General features: G+C 37.2%; 1 protein-coding gene across 6 annotated transcripts in view; it reads right to left on the bottom strand.

The window, feature by feature from the left end:
• The window catches only part of LOC120421386 (BMP-binding endothelial regulator protein), a 110130-nt gene that overhangs the window by 42726 nt on the left and 48946 nt on the right, over positions 1 to 18458 (bottom strand). For all 6 annotated transcript variants that reach the window (XM_039584583.2, XM_039584580.2, XM_039584582.2 and 3 more), the window contains exon 4: positions 10856 to 10932. In XM_039584583.2, coding sequence (XP_039440517.1) covers positions 10856 to 10932 — 77 coding nt within the window. The remainder of the gene's footprint in view (positions 1 to 10855; positions 10933 to 18458) is intronic.

An 18458-nucleotide genomic window follows, 5' to 3' on the forward strand; every position in this document is an offset into this window, starting at 1 on the left:
ATCAATCAGGAGAATTTTGTACGGCCTACGTAAATCAAGCTAGTTTTTTTAGCCTAAAGTTTTTAAAATGTAAACAATTCAAATAAAAAGTAAAGGAAGCGACCGCAGGCACAACTTCCTATCCTACACACGAAAAAATCTGCAAAGTTGGCAAACTTGCTTACAATTTGAACCCAGTTTCAAGAAAATCAATAAGGGTGTGGGGCAAAAGGTTTATTAGTTGTCAGATGACCCTTGTGTTATTGTTCAGATGACTCGTCAGATGGCCGCTTTATCTTTCAATAAAAGCTTTGAAAAGGTTTTTTTCAAAATATATCCATAAAAGGTTGTTCTAAGTTTGTATTGCATTACGACATCCGAGCCGAGGTTATCTGAAATCAAGCCCTTTTAAACATCCACCAAATTTGCATAACAATTAGACAACTAAAATAAATCTATGCAATTTTTTAATACCAACTAAGCGACTTCGGCAAAATTGAAGGTTATGATGAGGACTTTGAGAGTGTTTTATTATCACGTAACGGAGGGGGTTTCGGGGTCTGTTACGGAATGTTATGAAAATTTGGGCAGGAAGGGAGTGATGAAAAATTTTGTTACGTTAGGTAAAATTTCCATTTAACTGTTCCATCCTCGGGGGTCCCGGATCCCGACTAAAACTTCTTAACATGGTGCTCTCAACGAAAAATTGCCTAAAACCAAAGTTGGAGCGTTTGTTGCTCAAACTCAACCCACATCAACGAATCATCTCTGCAGGCATCTTAACGCAGTAGGGCTGGTTTGATTAGATTAGTATTATGTAGCATTTTTTCATAAAAGCACTCACAAAAAAATAAAAATTGCCTTGCATAGGGGAAGGTGGGGCAAGACGACCATATGAGGTAAGAGGAACAATTTTGATTATTTCCAGTATGAGGAATTGTTGCTAGCAATGCAATTAGTTGAATCTACTACCACATAACCGCCAAAACGACGTAAACGCCACTGGCCATAAGGTTGAATGAAGTTTTTTTTTCGAAACCTTTGTTTTCTTATAATATTTGGAAAGTACAAAATAAGGCTAAGGGTTCGTTTTAAGGCTCATTTTATCAAAATGCTTTTTTTCCCAGATCAGTAGTGTCCCTACTAACGACTTGCACCTATTAGTATGGAAAATATTACGAATTGCTGCAAAAACATATTTTATTGTGAAATACATACATACAACTGATAAACAAATGTTAAAAAAATTGTCCATGCAAAATATAGTGATATCATGAAAATTTACTATTTATCATCTAAGTATTTTTTTTTCGTAAAAACGATCAAATTTTTAGTAAAATATTATTTTTTTTATCTAAAAATTAAAGAAACGTTTCAAATACATTCTAATCTGATGTATCTAAGTGATAACGGTTCAATTGTTATCCAATTAACATGTTGTTTCATGCATTGTTCCTCTTGCCCAAACGGGTTGTTCGTCTTGACCCACTATTTGAGTAGAACGTACGAAAAATTAAAAATTTTAAAATCAATTTTTTACATGAAAAACATGATTTTTTAAAAACTTGTTCTATCAAAGTCTCAGTCAAGACGATGATTATAAAAAATCCGACAGATTTTTTAACGTTTTGAATGGGTTATAACGAGCATTTCCTTAGCTTGTTACACTTCGACGTCGTCGTGCTATCTTGTCGCACCCGCCATTTTGACGTTCCGAGAAAAACGCGTTTTAATGTTTGACCTTGAATATTCAAAAACGAGAGCAGGCAATGTAAACAATAACAAACACGTTTTGTTTGGCTCACCATTCTGTGCATTGTCCCAAAGTTTGGTTGAAGTTGGTTGCTGGAGTCCCGAGTTATAATTACAAATGTTTACGGTAGTCTAGCTTGTACGTGCGACAAACACATCCTGACTTTCCTGGCCTGAAATCCCTTTGGCCTTTTGTCGCACTTACATCAATTTTCATGGAGTGACAAGATAGCACGACAAGATTGAAACTTCTTTCATATATAAAGTGACAAAGATGCACGGAGTTTTTTCGGTTTTTGTTGAATATCTCAGGCTTGAAATCGAATTTTGGGGATCTGTGAAGGTCAAAAGATGAGGCATTGTGAGCTGCACAAAATGGCGTTCTTAACTCAATTTGGCCCAAAATGCACGTACGACAAGTTAGCACGATGGCGACGACTTGCTCCACTTTCCCCTACGTGCTACACGAGGGTGGGGGGATCGTTCATCTGTTACAATGTTTTACGAAGGTGGGCGAGAGGGGTAAAAATCTCAGATTTTGCGTTACATAATAAAACAACAGATCTTTTTCTTTACAAATGAAATTACAAATAAAATAATCCCTTTTTTATTGCACTCTTTATCATTCTTCAATATGAGGATTCTAAAATACGTATTTTCAAATTCGTTTGATTTTAACGTAAAAAACATACGTGAAATTTTCTGTATTATAATTTGAATTTACAATTTAAATGCGTGAACCCTTCCCCCTTTAATTGAAAATGGATAGGAAAGCACTAACCTATCACTAACACTTATTCGCATATCAGCATTTGATCAGCATTACAAAAGATCAAAACGGTTCCGGTCTGCCTATGGCTGGAATCAGTACCTCGGTAAAGAACGACCCGATCAAACGATAAAGCTAAACTTAATTCCAGTGGCTGACCAACCCAACGAACCGGGCAGACTGGCTAGCGGTCCAGGATCAAGCCCGCTTGTGGAGCCCAACTGGCGGTCGCCTTCAGGTGCTAATGATTCTCCAGAAGGGTGTAATTTTCAACGAATTACTCCCAAGGAACATTGCGCAGCGCCTTCAACACTTGATGAGCCTGATTGAAAACAAGTGTTGTTACTTTCACCCAGATGATTGCGGTTATGTTAGTTGATCGGCAACTGTGAATTATAAAAATTCTAACAGGCGACATACTTCTACTTCTAGAAAGCATTAGCAGCTTTAGACAGTCCGCTGCAACTTGTGATTACTTAATGGTTCGTTTATCGCAGTGGAAATGTCCATCCAAATTGACAGCATATTACAGAGTGCGCTGGTATTTCGCATAGTTGTCTGCGTTTTACACACTACACACGACCGTCTGTTTACGCTGAATATGCGCGAAAATCCATTAAGCTTGAAGGCAGCCCAAGGCAAACCTGCCGAGCATAAAAAAGCAATCTCTCACACAGGTCCACTTTTTGTCGTTGGCTCTGACGCTGAGCGGGGCGGCGGCTGGCAGCTTTGTTATTATCAATGCCGGCTCAACTGAATTGGAATCGGATCGGGCTTCGACATGAACGAAAGCCGCGACTCGCCCCAACTTCATAAACAGCATACATACAAAAACACACACACACATACTCACATGCGCAAGGTGAGTGGAAGAAAGTAGGAAAAGTAACGTCTCGAGGCCGCGCCAGACAGCTCCAAACTGGTTGGGTGAAATTATCTAAAAATAGCATCTCGTGCCGGTTATGTGAGATCAATTTCTCATCAATTTGCTGAAATCATTATATGCAAATGATTGTTTTAATTCAGTATTTTTATACATTATCCGTCAACGTCAATCATTGATCGTTAGAGCTATCTCTATTGCCTCATCATCATCGGCATACCGGAGCGGGTATATCGTGTGGTCCTGTCATCTTTCTGGAATGACCACCTCTTACGACCAGGGAGAGATAAAGAGAGAGAGGAAGGAAGCAAGACAACTTCGTACGCGGAACTGCGCGGGGTGACCATAATGATAGCAGTAATGAATTGATATCATCAAACCATAACCATTCGAACGGAGCTGCAGAAGCGATCAAATTGGTCTCAGAGTTGTCGCAAATTGCCGTTGACTACCCACTCTCGGCAATTAAAGCCTGAGGCAGCGAGCAAGATATAATGTGTAATATACAGTTTGGATTAAGCTTAGTCAAATGAAATATAAGGAAATCATAAGTTTCAGCAAATCAGTAGGAGTTATCAGAGTTATATAGAAGCCAATTGTTTTGTGGATTTAGTAGAAGGCAACTCTCCCATTTTTCTGGGAACGACAATAACTCGAAAATAATTTTACTAATGTCTAATTTAGCGCAACTTAATGTGTCCTTGCCTAGAAATCATTTCTATAATGACTTTCGATTAATAGAATAAATTTTTCTACTAGTTTTTTCTCCAACGATGTAGGAGCTACACATCACACACTCTAATATTTTAAGGTATGTCCACGCCTCCTTTCCCTCTTGATGATTATATGAAATGTGGGTCCGTTCATAGAATCTGTCACATGGATTTAATGCAACTGTTCGGTGTGGTTATATTAGATGAGTCAAGTCGCCGATATTGATCAAATCGCAAATGAAATATTTTTATAACAATACTGCCAATGTTCGCATAAATTTCCCAAAAACGAAAGGCTAGTTTTTTCCCACACATAAGGCTACGTTTTAAGTTTTCGCGAAAAAACTGGATTTCCTCCTAGTTTTTAGATCAAACTACTAGATGCTTTAAATTTTTCTGAAAGAGCACATAATTTTGAACCAAACTGCATAACTCAAAAAACGACGAAACTGCATATGGGACATTTATGCGTTCAGGGGCATAATACCAGCCATGCAATTTCCGCATTCATGCTAATAATGTTTTGTACAATGGTTTCACCGCACAAATTCTAGCTGGTTACACTCAGCTCAAAGATGCTAATAATACCTTGATAATTACGAATAATGCTCACTATTAACACCAGCAAATTACTTTCAACTGGACAATCTCCGCAGCCAAGCCTAGCCAATATCTGCCTATCTTGATCATGTACGGCCTTTTTATGACATTTAATCATAACCGATTGCCTGCAGCACAACATCGCTGATCATAGACAGAAGGAGATACTATCTGACTGATTCACCTTCTAGTGTCGAAGTGAGACCTTTCCTGCTGTGCAAATGCATGCAACGTTGCCTCATCACTACCAGGCCTTGCATGCTCGCCTCGAAAGGTAAGAAGGTCTCAAACCGGAATTGGTTTCACTTGGGGACGTGGCAGAGGCTGAGCTCTTCATCAATGGTTTCATTTTGCAATTCATCATAGCTCTGAGTAACTGGCCGGCAGGTTCCCGTGGAGACATTCGGTGGGTGTGTCCGAAGACGACGACGACTCGCAATCGGGGAAGATGAATACTGGCGCCATCTAATCTTTTCCCAGGAAACCACGTGGTCTAACCTCTTTCGAAAAAAAAATATGTTTCGTGGGCCTACGGAATTTTTGAATTACAAAAAAATATGAAGGTAAATAAGAAGCAAGCGTATTTTTTTGACAAAAATTCCTAATCCGGAATTCCACAACAGAACAGATAAAGTAAAAAAAAGGAGAAAGCAATTCGACCTAGCCTTTCCCATATGACCCACCAGGCAGCTCTCCAGTAATGAAGCATGCATTGAAGACTGAACGAGCAAAAACAGATTCGAAAAAAAACGAGCGATGCTCGCGAACGGCCTTTATCGACCTTGTGCATTGTATAATAGCACTTGGCTGATTCGCGCCACACACACACACACACACACACACACACACACACACACATACATCATGCGGCAATCACCAGCACCATGAAAAGCGATTATGATTGTGTGCTGCAGACTGTTGAACAGGTTTTATGTGGGTAGAGTGTGAAAGTTAAGGTTTTGAAGTTGCTTGAATTTTGGCCAAGATTTTCAACAATCATGAATTCTTCACGTGTTATTTCAAGGTCACGGTTTTTAACGTGTTTCATATCGTTTTTGTTTCGTGACAGTCCCCCTGCTCTGGTCTGATTGCGGTTTTCACACTATTTCTTCAAATCACAATTTAAAAACAACACAAGACTCTCAAATAGAAGGTTCATCGTTCAATAATGGAAGGACAAGTAAGTAGTTTCAAGACAGAGTTGCAAAATTATTATTTTTTATATTTATTGTAAATTCTCAGTCACCTCAGTTAGGTTTTAGTTAAAACTGTTTTTCTAAATACAAATATTTCATTTTTGATTTGATTTGATTTGATTTGATAACCAACAGGGCCACAAGGATGACCTATGTAGCGGTTGCCTAGAATTACAGTGGCTCAGACTTAAAGGGAGTATCTTCAAATTACTGTCGTATGAAGGGCCAAAAGGGGGTGGTTGGACGCGAACAAGCAAAATCACTCACGGTGTCCTCAGGGGAAAGAATCTCCTTCCGACAGTAACCTCCAATAACTCCGAAAGAAATCTGACAAAGCTGAAAAACAGGGCTCGCACCCTGCTGGGGGCCTAAAAGGGCGCGGCAGACAGCTGGAGACTGACAGAAGTCAATAGATGTAGTAATTGGACAATCCTTAAGAATTGTACAATTACTAAACCATTTTCCCCTTGTGACGTAGTTCTGGTCTTCCACTATCCACATCCAGTCTCCGCCATTACAGCATACTGTCCACTGCCCTGATGCTCCCTCCCCGATCCCCGGCTTTGATTCTAACTACTGATAAAAAGGAAAATCATAGATGAGAAAAGGTCAATGCGGATGGAGAGCAAATCGAGCTCAGTATCCCCTCACAAACCCGAGCATGGGTAAATAACAAGGGAAATGCGTAATAATACCTTTCTCTGGTATCAATACCAAATTTTGATATTCCTGGACCCTTTAAAATTTGTCTTAAGGATTATGCAAGAGCAAAATGTGGTATCATACCAATTTAAGGTATTGTTTTGATATTGCAAAATTGCAGAATTTGTCAATGATCGAACACCACATTTTGGTATTCTTTTGGTATTACAGTATTTTATCAAATTCCTCTGCAACTATGGGAAAATTTTGACCAATTTTGACAAAATAATTAATTTTGTGCTAAAATGATGTCTCAAAGCGAATGCTTTCATTCAAAACCGGAAATTTCAAACTTGATTTTAAACATTTTTGATATACCCCCTATAGAAATGACTTGAAATTGTGGAAAATTTTCTAAGTCAGGATGGCACATTTTGGTATTATTTGAATATTGAAAGGTTTCATCAATTTTCTCTGAAACTATGGGAAATTTGTTAAAAAAAATTTACGAGTTAATTAATTTTGCGCTAAAATGACTTGAAACCCAAAAATGTTAAAGATGATTTTAAAAATTAGTGTGATATACCCACTAATATTTTTTTCAAAAACGTTGAAATTTCTCTAAGTCGGAATAACCAAATACTTTGAAAAACGAGTCAATCGACAGATTAATGAATTTTGGAGAATTTCAATTCAGTTTCATTTTAATAATACTCATTTTTCAATCTTGTTATTTTTCAGAAGCTTCAAGAACTTCAAGCACAGGCCGTTCATCAATGACAAATGCATTCGGTGTGGTGATGAATATCACTAATAACAACATGGAATCATCAGGTGAGTAGATTTTTGCTGTTGCATATGAATAATTTCCGTTTTTTCACTAACTGCAACTGCTGCACTAAAAATGGTATGAAAATAGCAAATTTTGGTATTACTTGTGCAAATACCAGCGACCAAAATGTGCTCTTGGTTGCCCAGTAATAGATGGTAAAAAACCATGAAATCAAACCAATATCATGTTTGTGGAAGACCACAGGAATACCAAAATATGATTTTCCAAGGGCGCGGGAATACCTAAAATTAAAACCATGACAATACCAAGTTTTGGTATTCAAGCAATGTTCAAAAATCCAGAAGACCTCAACTTGGTATTGAAATGGTTTTATTTTGAGGTATTATTTTACCCTTGGAATAACATGGTTTGGTATTGTTGTGCCCTTACACATACAAGATTTTGGTATGATTTCATGGTATTTTACCATCTATTACTGGGCAACCAAGGGCACATTTTGGTCGCTGTTATTTGCCCAGGTAATACCAAAATTTGGTATTCCCGTGTTATTTACCCCTGCTCGGGAAGACTGGTAGTAAGTGTGAAAAAAGAGAAAATGTAACGAAAGACAAGAAGAAAAATGAAAAGATAGTATGTCAATGCGGATGGATCGATGATCCCCTCACAATGACATTAAAGAAACAGATGGTAGGAAGAAGCAAAATTAGAACTGAAAATCAGGAATAAGAAAAAGTCATGGCAGATGGAGAGCAAGTTGTGGGCAGAGAAAGTGAATGCAAGTTCAGTTAAGATTTGGTCTGATGAGGATTTAAAATGGACTGATCTCACCGAATTCCTCGATGATGGCTTGCGTTTCTTCTAGAACTGGTCTTCATGACTCGAAATCATTTGCGCAGCAAACTTGCCTCCTCAGCTAAATCCTTGATATTTTAGAGGGCAGCCAGGCAATTACTTCAGTTCAGAACCCACTCCGGTCATGGCCCTCGGAATGCCATTATGTCCCCGAATCCATTCTCGGCCCCGTTTCCGAACGGAGTTTGTCCTCACTTCACGGAACATGCCATTCATGATGCTGCTGACCACAATACTACATTTTCTAGAACTAGTGCCAAAACGGTTCCAACTGGCACTGCGTAAAACACACGGAAAATTCTTTTTAAAGCTTTTGCTACACTGGACCCAGCGAGGGACCACGGGACGGAACGTAACCGACGACTTTGAATAAAGAAATCTTCATTAATTTTAACTGAAAATTTTTTTTTTTCATCAAAAATGATGCGAGCGAAAATTTTGCGACCTTCCTATTACGCGACCTACTTCGATCTCCCACAAATATTTTATTTTTGCACAAAAAAAAACTACAAACTTTCCTTACCATCCTTAAATGACGAAAAAGCCTACTTTTCATCGTCAAAAATATGAGTACTGAAGGTACTCCAGTGCTACAGTGCTGAAATGATTAACTTTTCAGCACTTGAATCAAAAATTTAAACTTTAAGACTTATCAGTCGGTGCATTATATTTTGTTATTCCATTAAAAAAAATCTTTTTCGAGGGTATAACCTCTAATGAATATCATTTAGTCGAGATTCGTCAGGAGTAAGATATTTAGTCGCTCTACGAATAGACCGATTAAATTGGGTTGAGTCAGATTTTATTTTATTCACAGACTAAATCGGTAAAAAATTGGTTGTTTTTGTAACCAATTTCGTCGGCCGATTTCGACAACCGATTCACCACCAGACGATTGTGTAAAGATTACACAGAAGTCTGTTGCCCGTTCGGCCAATTCGTTGGCCAACGAATCGGCCGAAACCAGTCGACTAGACCCGACATAGTTATGCGAATTGTCGGATTTTTTTTACGGGGTAGTTTTGTGAAGAGTCACTTGTGAGTTTCCACAATAGAGCTATCCACGGTTTCTGACACGAACACTATGATGCTGTGTTTATACTACTTTTACGCAGACATAGGGCGCGCGTGGATATCTCTATTGGTGAACTCTATCTTGCTTGTGTATCTTTCCACAGCCGGCCTAAGATTTTTAAAATTTCAACAGATAAACAAATTGCTAATGGTCGCATCACCTACCACAGTGAATCCTGATCTCGTACCCATCTTACTATTCCCTCAAAACTCATGTGATTCTTTGTCGGAGACGCAGCCGATTTAGCGGTCCCATCACTCAAGTATCGGCTAACATTCCCATCCACTTCCCCGTGTCTTACCACTGGACATAGGGACATTTGAAAGTTGCGAAGGGGTGATGATTGGTTCCTACTTTTCATCTGTGGTCCACGGAGCAATTTTTGGGGGTCCTGGTCAATAACGAAGTAGCAGCTACGGGTAGACACCAATGCTATGCTATGCTATGGTATAACCCCTAAAGAATATCGTTACTGGCATTTACTTGTTAGCTGAAAGTGCTGTCAGAAGAGATATGGTAGTTTTGAGAGGCGTTGTTATAAATTCTGTAACATTCTTCAGAGTGGCTGAATTTCGTCGAAATACGGCAGAGTCGTAGTAATTAGTCGCTTTTTTTCAAGTTACCTTAGAAGTTGCATTATAAATGATAAAACAGCTTAAAAATTAAAAGATAACATTCTTTAACGTTCGACAGATACAATCGTTACAAAAACCATAGCCCAATTGTACCTGCAGGTTGGAATTTCCAAATCCCTGCGGCTTCGGTACGATACGTAAAGAGCTAACAAGCTGTCTCGCACCTCGCAGCAGGAGCAATTCTCACGTAGACCCTCCACGCAGGTAGCCTCCGGAGATGACTAAATCAATGAAACTTTTTCAATCTCTTCTGCTGTTCCGTTCTATATGTGCATGCCAGAAAGGGACACACTGCACGTGGAACCGGACCCAAGTTTTCCAAAATCATTAGACAGTGGCGCCAAGTGCTGACCTTCTGGGTTTTTTTTTTCTCCTCCTCCTACTCATTGTGCTTGTTTAGACTTTTCATCCTTTCGGTTGTCGGTTGCACGTCCTTTCTTGCACTTGACCCCTGTGCGTCCCGTTCATAAACTTGGTTTCCCATCCATTCACAGAACCGTTTCTTGGCAGTTGAATGGAGCTGTGCTGTGTAGATTAGCATTTGTTTGTGTGTGCGAAGAATGTCCCAGGGAAACAAAAGTCAAGTTAGGAAAGCCACTTGACTTGAATTTTAGACACAACTCGCTGCGTGTTGCCTCTCCGTAAGGTATACAACGGATGATGAATTATGGTCACTTAAAAAGACATAAAAATAACACAGCGTTACAACAGGTTGAGGAAATTTTCGGTGTTTTGCTTTGTAGATTGTGAAGGAAAGGTTCCTATTCTGAGCGGTGTTGGAAGGTTTTGTTCTGATGCGTGTTATCAGAACAGTATGCGGATATTTAAAAAAAATCCTGAAATAAGGAGTAGCCTACGATCACAAAGCCTCCTCGGTGAACCTGTTGATCCCACGGTGACATTTTCGACAAACTCTTCGCAACCTTCGTTAAATTCTTCAGCTTGGAGGAATAAGGTCAAACTTACCTTGCAGATGCATCTGAAGCATGCCATGTTGATTTTGACCTCTTCACCTTCGTTCGTGCAGGCTTCTCTGAAGCCAGCTGAAAAGAGAAGGCAGAGAGAGAGAGAGAGAGATACTTAAATTATGAAAAATGTTGACATGATGATGATGAGGCTGATGCTGATGGTTATGCAAAAAATGAAGCTTCCCAGACGCGGCAAAACAATATTGCAGAAAAAAAACAATCTCCACGACATTGCTGCCAGTGAACGTGCCGTCGTCGTCGCCAGGCCAGCCTATCGTCATCGATCTTTGGCGGCTGTCTCAGCCAACTCTAAAAGCCGTCGAGTAGTTATCAATAGGCTTTGGCAACGTCGAGATCGAATCTCTAGTCTCCAGTCCCCTACCAGATCCGACACAGTGTCCGGATTGATTTACTTGGCGTTTGTGAGATGCTAACACGTTTTAAAAAAGGGAAAAAAATATGACATGGCGAGAGACAGAGAAAATGCACAACAATATGTACAAGATAGAGCTCATATTTCATTTAAGTGGGACAGGGTCAAATGTATGACTGAGCTTTTTGTGCTTTATATCTAAGGAAAAATTATGTTTCTAGTGAGTGTCGCCAGACGTACTCGCTAACTGGATGCTGCCGAAGCGCAAAAACAATGGGTACAGCCTTTAAAATCTGTTGAAACGTGTCCTACAAAACCATGTCGTAAAGTTTCATAACAGCTTGCTTTTCCTGCTGAACATGACACATAATGGAACCACACGAGTATAATAACCAAACATTGAAAAATTCTTTACCACGCCAAACCATGAAACAAGAAAAAACAAAATCATATAAATGTCGAAGCAGCCGTTTGAGATTGTCACTTGTGCATCCCAAAAATAAGTCCTGTCCAAATAAATAAATCACGAATATTTATTTATAAATCCTGTTCCGATATTTTTAGCTCATGATACACTTCACCACCACCAGCCGGCAATATGATACTCACACGGGGGAGACACTCGACAAACGAATCAAGTGAACGCGCGCGCGTAGGCCAACCCGAAGAATGTTGGCGAATTTGGCACGCCAACACACTCGTCACCCCTTTCTCCGCGAGCTTGATACTTGCTCCCGGCGGGTTCTTCACAGCATCCATCATCGGTCCGGACAGAGTGCTCTGACCTCCAACGGAAATGTAAACAAAAACATGTCAGGTTGAGCGAATTTGGTTAGTAGTTGAAATCCTGAACACACATTTTGTATCACTTGCCTAATAGCGTCAGTAGGGGTGGTTATATCTACGGAAGTATTCACAAATTTCGTAGCATTTTTAGAAGAATTTTGGGAAATTTTTCACTCCTAAGTCTTAACAGCAATTCCCCACGAAAACAGCATGATTCGAAAAAATAGTTCTCCGATCGGGCTCAAAATTTTTCTGGGGGTTCCTTGGCCAAAATAATTAGACCCGTATTTTTTTGTTTGGCCATTAGGGTGACCTACGCCGTGTTAGGGTGGTCCGAAAATTGGCAATTTTCGTCGATTTTCGCAAAAACCACTTTTTTCAAAAAATCATATCTCCGCGCTATTTCATCCGATTTTAGCTGTCTTAGACGCAAGAGAAAGATGATTAGTTTGGCTATTTAGGAAAAATAGTAAGAAGTTTCAAAAATCTAGCTAAACATTTGAAAAGGTCGTAACTTACTTATTTTAATTGGTAGAGAATTGCTCTGATATGTTTTAATCCTCTACTGAATCAAGTTTACCTGGCGATTTCATAAATAAATTTTTCTCGTGATTAGGAGGTCATTTTGACCAACCATTATTCAACGAAAAATATTACATTTATCATATTTTTCGTGTACCGTAAACCGCGATGAGATTAATAGCCACGGTGACATTATTATCAAGATTATTTTGCTAAGAAAAAAATACGAATTTTAAACACGCGGAATAGTATCCCAAGTAACATTTTTTTCCAGGAGTTCTACAAAAGCTCTTCAAGATAGCTACAGCATAGCAGTTTGGACCGCGGTGGGATAAAACTCTCTTCAAGTACTCTTCCAAACCCCTGAAGAAGCTTTGAAGAGAATTTTATCCTACCGCGGTCCAAACTGCTATGCTGTAGCTATCTTGAAGAGCTCTTGTAGAACTCCTGGAAAAAAAATGTTACTTGGGTATGAAATAATACTGAGCTTGGTAAAGAAATGTACAAAGAACTTCTTTAAGTAGTTATCAGCTAATTTTATTTTTTTACGACATCAAAAAATGTATTTTTATGAAAAAATAGTACTCTTCCAAACCCCTGAAGAAGTTTTGAAGAGAATTTTATCCTACCGTGGTCCAAACTGCTATGCTGTAGCTATCTTGAAGAGCTCTTGTAGAACTCCTGGAAAAAAATGTTACTTGGGTATGAAATAATACTGAGCTTGGTAAAGAAATGTATAAAGTAGGGTAGAGTAGTCATCAATGAGACACGGGGAACAATGATAAAATGGCTCTCACAAGTCGTAGTTTCAACCAATCAGGCTCATATTTGGGGGAAAGGTGTGTCTACTGGATACACGTCTGCCATTATAGTGGCTTTGGTTATGGACGCTCCCTTGAAAAGTTATTCATAAATGTTTGATTCTGGGGTGTAAAAGTAAATTATGGACAAAAATTACTTTTTCGCTCGTAGGCTGCCATTTACACCAAAACTAATATTTCTTCAAATTTCTTTCGACGTTCCATAGGGATTGAGTTGGGCTACAATGTCCTTTCATTAGGTTTGGCCAAAATTTAGAATATACCCAGTATCCAGGACTGTCTCATTGTTCCCCACTCATTTCAGCTCATGGGTAACAATGAGACACTTTGATTTTTCTTCATTAAATTTTTTAAAATCTATGAAAATCTTTCAAAACATGAATTAAAATTGATTTTTGGCATATTTGTAGAGTTTTAACTTCATTTAACCAAAAATACAAAGTTATTTGGTATAAATATAAGGATTTTACAAAATTTAAATACTTTTTAGTATAACTTTTGTTAATTAAAGTTTCATGTTGGCAAAATTGCTCTAAAATGTTCAAGGCAAGTTACCTGCAATGAAAGAATACAAAAACATGATGTTTTACTAGAAAAATCTTGATTTTCGTAGTGTGTCTCATTGTTCCCCAGCTGTCTCATTGTTCCTGCCAAGTGCGTCTACAATGAGACAGTTGAATAACTCTGGCTGTAGATTTCGGATCGATCTCATATTTTGGTCAATGTTAGAACACATTAAAAGAAAGATAATGCAACAAAAAGCTCATTAAAACATGCTGATGAAAAAATGAGAAAAAAATTTGAAAGTTGAAAACCAAAAGTGTCTCATTGATGACTACCCTACCCTACTTCTTTAAGTAGCTATCAGCTAATTTTAATTTTTTTTACGACATCAAAATAGTAGTTTATGCAACAAGTTGCTAAAAGAGGATTTTTTCAGCACGAGTCGTACATTTATCCAACGAGGTTCACCGAGTTGGATAAATATGAAGAGTGCTGAAAAAATCAAGTTTTGCAACGGGTTCCATACAACATTTTTTGCAAATCCGAAAACACCCATTGAGTGAAATTTTAAGTCAAATTTTCATGTATTTTGTCATTAAATCGTTTAAATCAAAAAATGTTGAAAAGTGTTACTTTTCAAAACAAGTGCTGAAAAGTTCAACTTTTCAGCACCCATTTCAGTGCTGAAAAGTAGAACTTTTCAGCATTTATTTTGAAAAGTGTTGCTATTCGATTCTGTCATTTTTGGTACAGAAAAGTAGGCTATTTCGTCGTTCAAGAATGACAGGAAAAGTAAGTAGTTTCACGACGGAATTGCAAAAAATGTATTTTTAGGAAAAAATAGTTGCAAAATGGATATAAATCAAACATTTTAAAACAGGCTATGAGCAGTTCTCTACGAAATCGGTCTTTTTTCTTAAATTTTAATTTTTGTATTTTTTAATCCGACTGAAACTTTTTTGGTGCCTTCGGTATGCCCAAAGAAGCCATTTTGCATCATTAGTTTGTCCATATAATTTTCCATACAAATTTGGCAGCTGGCCATACAAAAATGGTGTAGGAAAATTAAAAAATCTGTATCTTTTGAAGGATTTTTTTGATCGATACACTGGACTACATTGAAAAAAAATGATACACGGTGATTTTTTATTTAACTGTTTGTCACTAAAACTTCATTTGCAAAAATAACTATTTTTAATTTTTTTTATTTTTTGATATGTTTTAGAGGACATTAAATTCCAACTTTTCAGAAATTTCCAGGTTGTGCGAAAAATCTTTGATCGAGTTATGAATTTTTGAACCAATACTGATTTTTTCAAAAAATCGAAAAATTGGTCGCAAAATTTTTTCAACTTCATTTTTCGATGTAAAATTAAATTTGCAATCAAAAAGTACTTCAGTGAAATTTTGATAAAGTGTTTGCCCACATTTGAAAAAAATATTTTTGAAAAGCTGAAAATTTTTCTATATTTTGCATTTTTAAACTTTGTTGATACGACCCTTCGTTGCTGAGATATTGCCATGCAAAGGTTTAAAAACAGGGAAATTGATGTTTTCTAAGTCCCACCCAAACAACACACCATTTTAATGTTAAAATATGAATCACCGATTTTAATGTTAAAATATGAAACATTCGTGAAATTTTCCGATCTTTTCGAAAAAATATTTTCAAAATTTTTAAACCAAGACTAACATTTTAAAAGGGCGTAATATTGAATGTCTGAGAAAACTGCTCCTATAAGAAACTCGTGCGAATGGGGTATTGCTGATGCTCAAGTTGACTGTCAGAGGAAAATTTTTAAGAAATACAGTGACTATCAAAATCAACCTGGTTATAAACATAACAATTTTCAGCGATTTTTTTAAAAGCTATATTTAAAAAAAATTCTTGAGACTAGCCTCACCGTTTGAATAATAATTGAAAAAATAAATGGACAAAGCTTCATCTCCAAAAAAAATCGGTTCGCGAAAAACAGGATAATTGTCGGTGAATGTAATATGTACTTGAGAAAGGGTCATTTCAAAGTAGAGCGTCCAATTTCCCGGGGTTACAAATTTCCCGGGAAACGGGAAATTTTCAGCAAATTTCCCGGGAAATCCCGGGAATTCCCGGGAAATTTTAAATTTATCGAAAATTGTTATGATCTTGGTTTTAATTAATATTATGCAGCAAAACAGTATAGGACATCAACATTACTGGTTTAGATTAGTGTGAAGATCAATTAACAGCTTGACTGCATATACAAAATCATTCAACTACAAGAAAATGTATTTTGGTATTTTTTGATGAGAAATATTTTTTATCAATGTGTTTAAACTGTGAGTAAAATGAATCCATAATCCACAATCATAAAATTTCTTTTAAACTTGCCTCTGTGACCAGTTTATTGAAATGAGAAAAAAAACATGCAGAAATTATGTTTTTCATGACAAATACTGGTTTCAGCTCTTAAAACAAATGGCAAAGATTTTTAGTGTTGGTTTTACTCCAAACAAACCCAATGTTTTCAAATATTTGAAGCAAGCTTTAAAAATATTTTTGCATTTTTTTGAGAACAAACAATAGAAAGTAATTTTTCAATGATTTTTTTTGTATTATGCAACATGATTTAAATTATACGATAAATTAACATCATTCCACAAAAAGTCTTCTATTTTTTCACATTTAACCCTCTAACACCTGTAGTTGCACCAGTGCTCAATAATTCTTTTACTTCAAATTGCAATTTCTTTAGTACTAGGTATTCAACCAATTGAATTAATTATTTTTGCACAAATTTGATTTTCATCTCATTTCATCATGGTAACGACAACTTTAAAAATCTTAATTATAATTTGGAGGTTAGGAGTTAATATTGTTTTGATGAAATAATGAAACAATCTGTTAAAAGCTTACCTAATTGTAATAATTTAATACTCATTAAGCAAGATCTATTCCCAGTTGTCTCAAAAATTAAAATTATCAGAAATAATTCTGATATCATAATTTCTGATAATCTGATTAATTATATATACACCAAACAACACATTTATTTGAACAAAATCATGTTGACTTTATTCATTTATTATTTTTTTCACAGCTTTAAAAAAAATAATTCCAAAAATTTAAGAAAATGTATACTTCCGTTTGAATTTCGGGAATTCCCGGGAAATTTACAAATTTCCCGGGAAACGGGAAATATTTTTTTTCGGGAAATCCCGGGAATTCCCGGGAAATTTTTTCCCGGGACGGGAAATTGGACGCTCTATTTCAAAGCTAAACGAAGAAAGCTAGTTTCAACTGAATCATTTATATGATTGTAACATGCTAAATCTGACGCTGAAACCTTTAAAAATTTCGTTGAAACAACTCAGTAGGATCTATCTTGCTACGTTTTTGGTATCGACATTCACATTTCTAAGAAATAATCAGATTCAACACAACTGAAAGAATACCCTCCTACCATAATCAGTCGAAAAATTGCTAGCTCTTCATGCGTTGACGTTCAATTACAGCTTCCAAAAAGTATGTTCAATCAACGCGATAACGATGCAAGGGTGCCAAGCTATTACAAACGCAGAATCTTCAAAAATGATTATATTTGATGGCGAAAATACTATTAACTTATAAATAGATCCATAATATTTTTCTTTATCTGAAATGTTGAAATTAGCTTTTCATAAAAATGGCCGAATTCTTATTTTTTTTAACATTTCAAGGGGGTTGGGGGAGGATAGGGGGACACGGTCTAGCGGATCGACATCTTGGGATAAATGGATGAAACGGAGTGTACTAAAATCATCGAAAAATGCTACGTTATTCGTGGATGCTGCCTATGGTTGTCCTCCCGCCAATCAAGATGATAAAATATCAGCTTTGTCTGTAATGGTACCATTATGGATTTCACGGAATTGTGTCTGGAAAAGTACTTCATTAAGGCAGACACGTGTTCATATTTTTGACATGCTTCGAAGATTAGGTCTATTGAACCAAATTCTATACGGCTCGATTAACCATAGTGAAGAGCAAAAAAAATAAAGAATTTTGAAATAATTCTATTATATAAGTCTCTCAAAACAACACACTTGTTGGTTGAAAAACGTTTTGTTCCCACGGGAGCCACAGTTAGTTTACCAAACACAAATTTCATCTTTCCCGGATGTGTCGGTTGGTCTTCAGACAGTCGCTTTGCCAGTTAGCTTCCTTGAACAGGTCTGCCGAGGTGTAGACACTGAGAACCTTATAATAGGTACTTCTTGTTGCATATTTGAACGCGGGGACAAACAACGTACACCGGGAGGGGTAAGGCCAACAACACCGTACAAGCATGCGGTGCGTCGTCTCCATTATCATCTCTGTAGGTGTTGCTATTCTTACTGAGTTAATAATGAGCAGGAGATAGGAAGACGATAAGACAATTCAATAGGGTGTTGCTGGGGCCATCGCAAACCTTGCAATTAATTTGCAGCATGAGCATGCATTCGCGGGAAACAACTTAATGTTTGTTCAAATATTACGTAACTCTTAACGTCTCATAGTTTCTCACACCCTCCTTCCACTATGTGTTACGAAATATTTAAACGAACCTTTATTTGAACCACGTGTGGCTCATGAA

Source organism: Culex pipiens, chromosome 3, assembly GCF_016801865.2.
Source record: "Culex pipiens pallens isolate TS chromosome 3, TS_CPP_V2, whole genome shotgun sequence".
NCBI lineage: Eukaryota > Metazoa > Arthropoda > Insecta > Diptera > Culicidae > Culex > Culex pipiens.